At 45.9% G+C, this 12,623-nt stretch overlaps 1 protein-coding gene across 2 annotated transcripts; it reads left to right on the top strand.

Moving 5' to 3' along the window:
* The first annotated feature begins 4,275 nt into the window (after positions 1-4,275).
* On the top strand, positions 4,276-12,510 carry CREG1 (cellular repressor of E1A stimulated genes 1). Of its 2 annotated transcripts, XM_023946568.2 has the most exons (4): positions 4,276-6,905; positions 8,968-9,087; positions 10,367-10,551; positions 10,935-12,510. In XM_023946568.2, coding segments are annotated over exons 1-4 (615 nt in total). In that variant the 5' UTR covers positions 4,276-6,596; the 3' UTR covers positions 10,936-12,510. The 2 variants fall into 2 exon arrangements, with proteins under 2 accessions (XP_023802336.2, XP_086740280.1); XM_086884154.1 differs by lacking the exon at positions 10,935-12,510 and having other exon boundaries at positions 6,547-6,905; positions 10,367-10,552.
* The last annotated feature ends 113 nt before the right edge of the window (positions 12,511-12,623 follow it).

Below are 12,623 nucleotides of genomic sequence, written 5' to 3'. Positions count from 1 at the left end.
AGTCATCCCGTCCTTAGCCACAAGAATGATAGGCTGGGTTGCTGCAATCTGGAGATTGGGCAAGAGGACTAATTAATCTTCTGTTGTTGAAACACTAGATTAGATGAAACCCCGCTGCTGTAAGCAACCAGAAGATGCTGCAACTGTAGATATAAAAAAAATAAAATCTAAAATAAATATGAAAATGAAACCACCACTTGTTTGAAAATCCTATTGATTTCTTCAAGTCCTGACAATGGTACATTAGGAGTGGGATAGAAACTGAACTGAGGAGCAGGGTTGAGGCAGGGAGGGCAGGGTTTTCCCACTGTCCATGCTTTGCCTGCTGCGGGGCTAAAAGGAGGATTTCAAGCTCAGGGATTTCACTGGACATGGGTCGCAAATGTTGTTTTTGAGACATCTGCCATGTAACACACCGTCAAAGTCACACCTCCCATGACTGTTTCCTGCTGCCCAGGGGCTGTTTCAGTATTTTCTTTCTGCTTTCAGGGGTTCTGCTGTGCAGAGGAAACCGGTTGCTTAGGTGTACAGAAGAGGAAACGGCTAGGCACAGGCAGTATCAGTTCACCCATATAAGTAAAGCAAAAGCCGTTGCAGCTGCCCCACCACAGTTCTTCACTCCATTTATTTCTGCCTCCAAGTATCTTGCCACAAAGCAAATCTTTTCTGCCTGCTGGATTCCCATATGCCATTGCTCTGGGCAGTACTCAGAGTACTTCTGTCATTTTGTCTGTACTTTTGACACTTTTCCATGCTAAATCTTCCTTCCTGAAGGAGCAAGGGGTGAATGCACAGAAATATGGTGTATGTTTTTCTCCAGACAGGAAGACATGCGGTGTGGATTTGTTCTCCTCTTTCTTGTTCCAGGACTGGAAACCACTAGAAAATCTGAACAAACAACCCACATGCTTCAGCTGCAAGAACTTTGAAACAAACCTTATTAAGGGAGGTTCTACAGAGAAGCTGTGTGTTCTACATGATGTGCATTTGCAAGTATTTTGAGCTATCTTCAAGTATGACTCTTTGCATCCTTCTGTATATCCCTGCTTACGAACCTGGGATGTGAGACTAACTTGTTCTTACATCCAAAAAAAAGTTCCACATCTGTTGTGCTCTGCAGGGAAAATATATGTATATAAATATACATATAGCCATTGCTAGTGCCATTAAAACAGGCTCTAGGGGGAAACTTCATTTGACTGAGAAAAGGCTGCAATTGTGGCCTCCTGGATTTTGCAGCTTCCTGTCTGATTCTTTTCAAGACATGTGAGGCCAACACAGCAAGTTTGCTTCAAAGTAAGTGACTGGCACTCCTGCTACAGGCAGCATGTAGGAGAGAGGTGCAAGGAACTCCTTCATCCTGGCATTCCTGCAAAACAGGTGGCATAAGAGGTTCTGCCATGCTCGGAAACACAGTGGGCAACATTTGCTGGCTTCTTGCATTTTGGCTACAAAGGATGGGCAATGGAGCCTCTGCAGGGTGCTCAGAGGAGCAACCAAAAGGAGATGGCTATGCTTTATTCAGAAACCAATTAGTTAAAAGAGTTTTGGAGGCCATCTGAAACTGTCTCTGGCATTTGTGTCTGTGCAGTAATCTCATTTGGGTGTGTCTGCCTAGCTGCCAAATCTGGGAAGGTATGCTTGTCAGGGTGGTGGGAGAGCAAAGGGTGGAGGGAGCTGTGGGTTCCTGCAAGACAGATTGCAATTCTGTGCTTTGTTAAGACATTTGTTGAGGGTTTTAGTACAGCTCACCTGTCAGTGCCAGTATCTGAGGTTGTTCTGTCCACCTCTCTGCCAGGGCTTGGCTGTTATTATCCACAACATTTCCTGGAATTCCCACCACTAACCAGTAGCTGTTATTATATTGGGGTTTTGGCCTCCTGAAAATGGGGTCTCAACCCTTCCTGTTCCCACTCAAGCAACTCAATTCTCAACTGAAAAAAAAAACAAAACCCAAAACCAAAAAACGAGGGGATAAGGTAACCACCGAAGAAACAACATTTGTATTTCAAAAATTAATCAACTCAAAAAAGCCAACATCCTGTTTCGGGTTGGCTTTCCACATCAGGTCTGACACTGGCAGCCCGACAAGGAAATGAACGTGAGCAGTGTTTTCCTATGAGAAACTCGCTTTTTGAACCCACCGTTCTGCTAAGTGTGCCCTGAGCTCTCTGCCTGTGCCCCACAGCACTAAACCAACGCTGTGGACGCCGAGCCTCACCCTCCTCTTCAGGGACTTTATCAGCAGGAAATGAACTCAGCTGGAACGCTTCGTACCATTGACATTTTTGTGCTGGGGTCCTGCAGCTGCAGCGAGGCACTTGTGAGAGCACAAACACAAAAACACACGCGTGCCAACACCCACACGGACACACGGGCCGGCATGCCAGGCTCTCTGGGGACTGATGTCAGTGGGAAAGCCCCATTACCAAAGGGAATTTAATGGAAGGACGTGGCTATAAAGTGGCTCTCACTGCGCTGGATTGGAATGTGAGTTTGTGTGTTTTCTGTGGTGGCCGTGTAAAAAAGTAGGTGGTAGAGACTAACTAAAAGATTGAATCATTTCACGTGTTCCTGACTGTCAGCTGGCATTTGAGCACTAACATTGTGGTTCAGACTAATCAGGCTTCTTCATTAGGGCTTCCTAATTGCCAGGTTCTGGGCAAAAGCCTGTCTCTAAGCAGAGCAAAGTTAAAAAATGCTGCATGGCACAGAGGGCATTTCAGCTCATAATAATGAGATCACAGTGAGATGGATCATCTGATCCCACCAGGGCTGGTGGGTGTTTTCAGATAACTGGTGTCATCTCCTGCAGCACCTAAATGTCTTTGGAGAGCTCCTCTTTCACTGCTGCTCTGCTTGACTTCAGAGAACAAACCGAGCTGGGGTGTTAAGAGGCATGGCTGCATCCCGTTGTACTCATACAGTGATGGGACAAATATCATCGGCATGAGCCACTGACAACTTGCTTCCAGACTGGAACAAGTCCTCTAAAGTTACTAGTTTTAGTACACCAGGCTTAATATAAACCAACAAAACCAGTCAGAACATGGCTGCTGACACAATTCTGGGTATATGTGCTGGTTTTGATTACACTGTTCTCAGGCCAGTCCTACTGCCCATCTCTCAGTGTCCTAGAAAGCAGCCTCACAAGCAGTGGCCCCCTCCAGCAGCTTCCTCAGCATGCAGCCCAAGCTCTGACTGAACAAGATTTTCTGACTGAAAATGGAACAACATTTCTGGTCCCTAACAGGTTATGCACAGAGGAAGCTTGCCTTGCCACTGCCTGCATGGTAGCTGTTAAAAAAGAAGAAGGACTTTTGGCTGAACAGCAGGCCAGCGCTATAACTTTACCTATCTTCTAAAAAATACACCAAGGAAAGAGTCAAAGGCTAAATTCCCAACCAGGGTAATTCAGGAAGTTTGAGGGTGAGAACAAATAAATGGCTTATGCACAAGCATGCAACACCTCCCCTGCCCAGCAAAGGTCTGTGTTGTGTGCCACTTCTAGCAGCAGCAGGGCTGGTATCTCCCCAGGAGAGAATCTAACCAACATTTTTAGAAACAATTTGCATGGTGGGTCTCATGTGGCACCAAGCATTGGCACTTCAAAGCACTGAGCACTTCAGCTTTTGCCAGAGCTGACTCACAGGTCGGTCTCCTCTGTCAAAGGCAGCGACAAGTGGCTTTAATCACCCCGGCAAGTGACTTTAATCACCCTGGCTGTCATTTGGATTTGGCGAACGGGCCTGGCTCAGGAATCAAGCGCTGCACAGCGAGACTGCACAGCCCCCGAGTGTTATCTGGACACAGAAAAGTCTCTGTTCATGGAGAGACTGCATGAGCTAGACAGGAAGCCTGGACCAGAGCACAGCTAGGCTGTGTCTGAGGAGAAACCGAGCCCAGCCCAGGCTGGCAACAGAGAGAGCTGGATCAGGCAAAACCAGCTCTGAAGAGGGCAGGCAAAACATGACACAAGCCAGGATGGAGACCTTGCCTGCTTTCTGACTAAAATACATCTTCTCCAGAGACACAGCCTGAAGCCCATCACATATAAAATGCACTGAAATTAAGATTGTTCCATGAACTCAGCCTTGGAGGAAGTAAACTTGGCTCCACTTATGGTGAGATATTACTGTCTATTTACTGGTTTTTAAATGCAATGAAGCACATGATCTGAAAAGGAGAACTAGTAATGCCTAGCAATACTTTCTTGACCCTGTTATGCAAGGATGCTGAGAGCCCCTAAGCAATACTGGAGGACAACAGAGAGAATCCTTCTCCTTTCTCTCAGATCTAACTGAGGAAGTGAGAGAGCCTGGTGGCTGCACAGCAAGGGTTTAGAGCATCCTTTTTTTCCTTTTTTTTTTCTACAAAAAATTCAGTTTCTCCTGAGCATCTCCAGGAGAAGGCAGCAGCAGAAGTCTCCGTGTGTCCCGGAGAGGAGGCAGGGATCTCTGCTCATGCTCTGCAGACAAGGGGAATACTGGAGAAAAAATTATTTTTGTTCTGCCTGTACAGGGCAGCAGATAAATAGTAGGGGATGGACGGGTAGTGTGTTTTCCTTGCTGGGTTCAGCCCAACAGGATGATCCATCTAGCCTGCTATAAACTGTGGGTGCTATGGGGCACCTGGGGCAGTTGGTGGTCACAGGGCAAGTTAATTTGGCTTTCTCAGTGCTACATTGCTATTTACATAGTGTGGACATACTTGGATCCAGGTGGAAATACGAAAATCCACGATCTTTTAGGCCAAGTTGAATCAAGTCTCAGTATTTCTTCCGTTTAGTGCATCTCTCTATACAAATCTTTATAAGGTTATTGAGCACAAAGTGATTGATAAAATAAGCCACCTCTATGTTTATTTGGGTAAGTAATGACTGGAAAAGCCTTCCAGTGGTGTTCAACTAACAAAACCAAGTCTTGTAGAGGCAAGGGCTCTGACATACACCCTGCAGTGTGCAGGAGGTAACACCTGAGCTCTGCCTAGTCATTCTGTGGGTTTTGTGGCCCAAAACAGATAGTCCCTGCAGCTGTGATTAAAGGATAAGGTTTTCCCAAGGGAAGGCTGGGCCCCAAACACCTGTGGTAGCACAGAACCAGCCTTTGAGACTGATTCAGCAGTGGGCAGGGATAGAGGCCCTTGGACTGCTGAACGACAGAATCATTATGGTTGGGAAAGAATTTTAGGATCACCGAGTCCACCTGTTAACCCAGCACGCCGTGCTCACCATTAAAGCATGCCCTCAAATGCCATATCCACGCGGTTTTGGGGCACTTCCAGGATGTGATGGACTTCTCCGGGCACACAAAGCAGGGGCGATGCCAGGGGACCGCGCCGTGGCCTGTCCTGTGTCACTCAGACCCCCCAGAACGGGCCGGCTGCGGAGTGCCGGAGGGGAGACTGGCTCCAAACAGTCGGGAGCCGCTGGAACATCCCCAGGACATCCCCGAGACTTCGCGGGGACATCCCCGGGACACGGCGGGGACATCCCCGGGACACGGCGGGGACATCCCCGGGACACGGCGGGGACATCGCCGGAGCCGCGTCCCGCCATCGCCCCCCTCAGGCCAGCGGGAGCGCGGCCACCGCCTTCCCTTCTTCCCCCGCCGGGCGCTCCAGGGAAACCGGGCTGTCAGGGAATTCTGTGGGCCGGGGCCAGCGCGGTGAGGTCCGACAAGGCCAAAAATGGCCACTATCATGAATAGCGTGGCCAGAGGAGCAGGGCAGGGATTGTCCCTCGGTTCTCGGCACTGGTGAGGCCGCACCTCGAGTGCTGTGTTCGGTTCTGGGCCCCTCACTTGGAAAAGCCATTGAGGCGCTGGAGCGAGTCCAGGGAAGGGTCTGGAGCACAGGGATTATGAGAAGCCACTGAGGGATGGGGGGGTGTTTAGTCTGGAGAAGGAGGCTCAGGGGGCACCTTACTGCTCTCTGCAACTCCCTGAAAGGAGGGTGTAGCCAGCTGGGGCTTGGCCTCTGCTCCCAGGGAACGAGCGATGGGATGAGAGGACAGGGCCTCAAGCTGTGCCAGGGGAGGGTCAGGCTGGACACTCCGAGGGATTTCTTCAGTGGGATTTCTTCACAGAAAGGGTGACTAGACATTGGAATGGGCTGCTCACTGGAGGCGTTGGAGTCACCGCCCCCGGGAGGTGTTGAAGGAAAGGCTGGCTGTGTCGCTCGGTGCCATGGTCCGTGTCACCCGGCGGTGCTGGGTCACAGCTTGGACTCGGCGATTTTGGGGTCTTTTCCATCAATTCGGTGACGCAGAGCAGGGCTCCCATTGGCTGCCGGGCTGCCGGTGACTCCGCCCCCTCCCAGGCCGCGCTCGCTGGGTTGTTTACAACGGCTGCGCATATTGACCCGCCTCCAGCAGCTCTCATTGGCTGAGGTGCGCGGATCTCGCAAGCCTATTGGCTGGAAATGAGGGTGTGGCTCGTCACTCATGAGGTTGTCGCTCATTGGCTCGGGGGGCGGGCAAGCGCTGCTCCCATTGGTAAAGCACGGCGAGGCTCCGCCCCTCCCGGCGCGGTTCGGGGGCGGTGCGGGGGCGGTACGGGCGGGCCCGGCAGTCGGTGGCCGGCGCCGTGTGGGGTGAGATGTCCCGGTCCGCAGCTGTGCCGGGAGCGATGGCGCGGCTGCCGCTCCTCCTGTGCGTCGCATCGGGGTTGCTGCTGGCGGCCGTCGCGGCCATCCCGCCGCCCGAGGAGGCGGCGCGCATGGCGCGCTACGTCCTGCACAGCTGCGACTGGGGCGCGCTGGCCACGCTGTCGGCGCAGGAGGGGCTGCGCGGCCGCCCCTTCGCCAACATCTTCTCCCTCAGCGACGGCCCGCCCGGGCCCTGCGGCGGCAGCGGCGTCCCCTATCTGTACCTGACCGACATGGAGATCTCCGTGCAGGACCTGGAGGTGAGCGGGAGGGCGGTGGCACTGCGCTGGCACGGCGGCTGTGAGGTGACCCCACGAAGGGCACTCAGGGAGGCAGCCAGGTCACTCAGGCCTGCTCTCGCCAGCAAGCGGTGAGTGCCAGGTTAGTGCGCCAGCGCTGGTTCGCAGAGACGCGGAATTGCTGGGGCTGGAAGGGAGCTCAGCCCACCCCTCTGCCACGGCAGGGTCACCTCGGGCAGGTGACACAGGAACATGGCCAGGTAGGGCTCTCCAGGGAGGGAGACTCCACTGCCAGCCTGAGCAGTTGAGCACTGCCAAAAGGCAAAGGAAGCTGTTCCAGTGCACTGCCACCCTCAGTGCAAAATTCTTCCTCGTCTGTGTTTTAGTTGTTGGCTGTTCCATGGATGTCGCCCCGTTGGTCAGCCCTGGGGACAATTATTAGCCTTTGAGCAGCTGAGCACCAGCAGTGCTGTCTGTGGTGACAGGAGCTCTCCTGAAAAGTTCCTGCTGATCGTGGCCTTGAGAATGAAAGGGCAGCACCAGGCAGAGAAAGTGTCTGCAGCTTCCAAAAGCACTGAACAAAGAAGCGAGACACCACAGAATACTTGAACAGAGAAAATATCACACAAAAAAAGTCAAAAGGACTGCAGCTTGTCAGTGTGGGACCTAAGCAAAGAGAAGTCTTACCGAGCCTGCTAAAGGAATAGTTATTAAATCTTTGGAGCTTACCATACAGGAAAGCACACATGGAAAGACAGTGTTGGCATGCTGAGGCTCTGAGTGTGTAATTGGCCTTGTCCCAGATCTTTTGTGGCCAAGAGTTTGCTAAAAACTTGATTAAACAGCAGTTGTATGCCTCATTTGTTAGATTTGGTTGTTTGTTTTAGTATCTGTTACAATATTAGTAAACACAAAACAGTCTGAAAAATTACCACTGTTTTATCATTTTTTGTTTGTTCCCTGTCAGGTTTTAGTTTGTTACTTTAAAATAGTTTAATTATGTATCTAAGTACTGTAGAGAGATTAATTTACCTTTCTTTCCATCCCAGATAAAGGTGTTTGCTTTCAGAATAACATAAAACCCACGGTATAAACCGGTAATGAATATTTCCTTCAGAAGGCTCCTCAACAGGTCCTTACTTTGCTGCTTCAGGGCAGAAACTCTTGACATGTGATAGTCAGGGGCAAGGGAGAGGGTGCTGAATAATCATGAGTCAGCTTTTTGGGAGTTAAGCAACTTCCTATGTCTCCAGTGGTTGCTTGTTTCATGAGGTCACCGGTGCTCTCTGTAGGGTTCAAGTGACTTTGGAGGGTTTCTCTTGGACATGAGCCCTTCTAATGAAACTTCTCAAAGCAGGGAAACTTCCCTTACTAGGAGATAGTGACCCTTAGTATGTGGCGTTTTGCAGTCCTGTTTGGACCAATGCTTTTCAAATAGTGGTCACAAAATTAGGTTTTAGAAAAACCAATCAGATACAGATTCTTTAATTCTTCAAGTTAGGTGTTTCGCTTAAATACTCAGAATTTTTTTTAAATCTAACTTCTAAAATTCACTTTAAGTGTTGAAAGAACTGTCTGAGGGAGCCAGGAGGCTGTTTTGAAGAGGTGTTTGTTTTTGTTCTAAGTAATTTTACCAACAGTTGTGAAGCTCAGTTGGTTGCCTTCTCAGTAACACTCAGCCCTTCCACCAGAATTAACCTGATGAAGTTCACTGTATGTCCTTGTGCTCTGTGCTGTCCTTTGTGTCTGTAAACTGCAATATATCATAATTTGTATGTGGAGTAGGTAGGCTGAATTCAGAGTTTTAAGGAGTATTGTTCTGTGATGTTTGCATTTTATGTTAACAAACTCAGCACACCTCTGAACTGGGCTTTATTTCAGATTCAGAGCTTGCCCAAGGAGCCTTTCACATGTAGTTAGGAAAAGGTGATGACAGCTCTGTTCTTTTTGCCAGTATTACTAAGCTGAATAAAATACCAAAAACTCAGTAAAGTACCAAGAGCTGAAAATGTGGTGGGTATGATATTTTTTTTCACATAAGAAAAGTAAGCATAAATCTCTTATCTTACTTCTTGCATTTCAGGTCAATTCAAATGCCTCTTTGACTGTGTCCTTGGCACAGACTCCTTACTGCAGGAAGCACAGATATGATCCACAGAACCCCCTCTGTGCCCACATAATCTTCGTTGGGAGCATTGTAAAGGTAAGCAGCTGAAAGCTGACACTGGGCAAGGTTGTGTGCATCAAATATAGATTTGTGTTACAGTGGAGGGAGTTGAGAAAGGTAAGAAATTCTGTGCAGAAGCATATGCTGACATGTTCTGACATATGCTGTGATAGCCAAAGGCCAGCTCGTGGTTTGTGTGAGGAAAGAAAACCTCAACCCTTGATTTTTGTAGGAGCTTTGTTGACATGCCTTTAGCAAGGAGTTTTCAGGGACAATAATGCAGGAAATCTTCCTCATTCCTGACAATGTGTTCTGAAAGTAAGAAGTCTGAGGCCATTATTTTGGAAAAACCTTCATACTTTATTCACATCTCTCTTGCTCAGTTAAATTCTTTGGTTCAAGCAGTGTGGCACGCCTGCTTCTGAAACTCTGTAGAAATAAATACTAACCTGAGCTACAAAGTTGCAGGTATTATAGACAAAAAGTGCATTGTGTGATCTGGTGGTGCTGCTGCCAGGGCAATGTTCTTTTGTGTACTACCACTTTGGTGTCTCATAGGAGGAATTGAGAACTGCATGTGTTATTCATTGAAGATCCTAATCCCATTATTGGGGATAATGATTGAGGATGAGGACTAGTCATCACTACTCTCTCTGACTTGATAGTCTCAATTCTTATTTGGTGTTTTCACAGCTCTAATATTTGTACATTGCACTCAGCAATATTTTAGTTGCTTTCCTGAGTTTCTCGTTAATAATGGAGTTGATTTTATTTAGGTGGTTCTTCTTGTACCTTACCCAGAGCTCTAAATTGTTGCTTTAACCCTTTAAACATGTGCACATTGTATATTAAGTACCATCACACTTTTCAGCTTCCCCTCTCTGCAGAATCTTTTATACCATCCTATTTGTGAGTGAGTGTGTTTGCAGATGTCTGGGCACAGCTGGATCTGTTTCTGTCAGTTTGAAAGAGCAGGTGCAGAGGAGGTAAAATTGCACCTCAGACATCACATTATAGTAATTCACTTAGAATCCATACTTCCCTGTTTTGTGATTTGTTTAGAGATTTGTTTTTCTGTTGATGAAGTATTTTCTTGCTCATGCTAACTTTGAAAGCAGCCTTCTGATTGAATGTTGAAGTCCCCTGTCTCACACAGTTGCACACCACACTGAAGATGAGCAGACTCAGCCACAGTAATGAGCCCCCTGAGACAAGACATGGCTGAACTAAAAAAAGCACACTGCAGTCAGCAGTGTTTTTTTAGCTAAAACTCATCTTTACATGATATTGTAACATTTTCCTGGTTTTTGTTTAGGTGAATGATACAGAAGCAGGCTTAGCAAAAAAAGCATTATTCAGTCGCCACCCTGAAATGGAAAGTTGGCCCAAGGATCATAATTGGTTCTTTGCCAAATTCAACATCACCAATATTTGGGTCCTGGACTACTTTGGTGGATTGAAAATTGTGACACCAGAAGAGTACTACAGTGCCAAGCCTTAGTAAGTACTGAAGTTTTTCATGGCTAACTCTCATTATATTTCACACTTGTAAAATGTCTTGCTGTTAACAGGGAGGAGTGGCTCCTGTAAAATTGGCATGGCTACTGTCCTCTGTTTGAATTAATTGCAGATGATGTTTTGGTCTAATAATTAATAGCAGTGAGACTCTTCAGCATTTGTTAAGCTGTATTAATGGGATTGCAGCATTATTGCTGATACTTAGAAAAGAAAATTGTTGTTGAATCTGTCCTTGTGATATTGAAGTATAGAGAAATTGTGTTCTGTTGTCTACATAAAACCAAGTCTTCAAAACTTTCAAATATATTTTAGCACAGTCAACATGAATTATGCATTAATTTCACTCTTATTCTTACTCCTTGTAGATGGAAGAAGACCCTTAGTGATGCTGATATGGAAATGAATTACTTTGGCTGTTTCATGAAAGATTTGTTTTTTCTACGTAATGTAAAGCTGAAATAATAATACAATAAATACAACACCTTGCATTGTTAATGAGCATGTGTTACCCTTATGAAGCAGTTAACTTCTCACTAACTTGAATCATGTCACTGAAAAACTTTTGTGCATAAGCAATAACTAAATTTTATTCACTAGATGCGAATTTGACATGGTGCATTCAGAAATATTGTGTTTCCTGGAATCTAAAGGATTAGTCCAGTTCTAAAGCTTTCAGTGCCTTAGTTAAATAATGTTTCTGAGCACTTTTCAATTTATTTTATTTTTAATATCAGTTTAGTTTAGAATTTTATGGTGAAGTTCTACAGGATGGCTCAGCTGATGAAATGGAAAGCAGTGCCTGTATTACAGTGGCAAATGATGTGCTGAGTTCCCAAATCCTGTTAAGAATTTTCTTTGCATGCTGATAAACTCACTTGTTTGAGCCACTTTTCTGTTTTATTGAATGTGCTGTTGAATACAGTTGTGTTCATGCCAGCTGTACCTATAACTCAGGGTAAGTTCTCGGTAATTCCTCAGCTGATTATGTGCCCTGACTCTGTAATAGAAGCAGATCACTAGTACCTAAAATATCTGACTTAAGAAGACTAGTGTCTTGTAAATTCAGTGAGAATTTACAATGTTGTGAAGGATAAATGTTTTCTAATTGAGACTCTGAAATACTCAGCTTTATTAGAGTGGTCAAATGGCAATTTATCAGCTTTTATTACCCTCAACAGCAGAACTGAGCAGATTTTGGGGTCTGGAAGCCTTACACAGCAATTTTGGATTAGTAAACCCAGAAATGAAAAAGAAGCAATACAGTATGACATAAATGTTTAATGATTTGTAGAGACTGAAAATTAATGAAAGGTGTGCTTAACTAATTCTGTGTTAAAGTAAGTTGCACCCAACCACGAAAAACCACCTTTTTAATATCCTCTCCAATCTGCTGTGTGCTAAGTTCACAAACACTAAAAAATGTTTATGAAGGACTAAGTTGATTTTACAGTGAGGAAATGTTACCTAGTTGACATAAAGTAAAGAATTCAGACTCCTTAGAGGAGGTTGATATATAGAACAGTGGGATTTGTCATGTAAAATTCCTGTGTCTTAATGTTGCTGTTATATCACTCCTTTTCTCAAATACTGGGATGATTTGTGGAAGTATATTTTATGTAACTTATTAAAAATTCTTTCTTCACAAGGGGAAGGAAGGTACTTGGTATTGTTCTGTTCTACTATTTTAAAACTGATTTAGGATCAAAAAACTTATAGTGTAGAAACAATTTATGTTGAATAGGTGACATTGATATTTAATGTGAAATTGAAAAATATTTTTATATAAGGTGTGACAGTTGTGAAAACTCAAATGCATCTCTGTCATAGACTCAGTCCTTTCCGTGAGAGCACTTGAATGCATTACTTACAACCCTGTAACTTTTGATGTGTGAGACTGATGATGCTGGGCTTTTTTTTTAAATTAAAATATTTTTTTGACAAGTGGTGTCAAGCATTCTTTATTACATGTCCAAGAATTATTCTCTCCCTCCTACTGTCTTTCATACAAGCACTCTGTTTTCAGTGTTCTTGTTTTACTGTTTCTCTGATGTCTT

The sequence above is a fragment of the Cyanistes caeruleus genome, chromosome 3 (genome assembly GCF_971803275.1).
Source record: "Cyanistes caeruleus chromosome 3, bCyaCae1.hap1.1, whole genome shotgun sequence".
NCBI classification, from domain to species: Eukaryota; Metazoa; Chordata; class Aves; order Passeriformes; family Paridae; genus Cyanistes; species Cyanistes caeruleus.
This window is presented reverse-complemented; position numbering and strand designations above follow the sequence as displayed.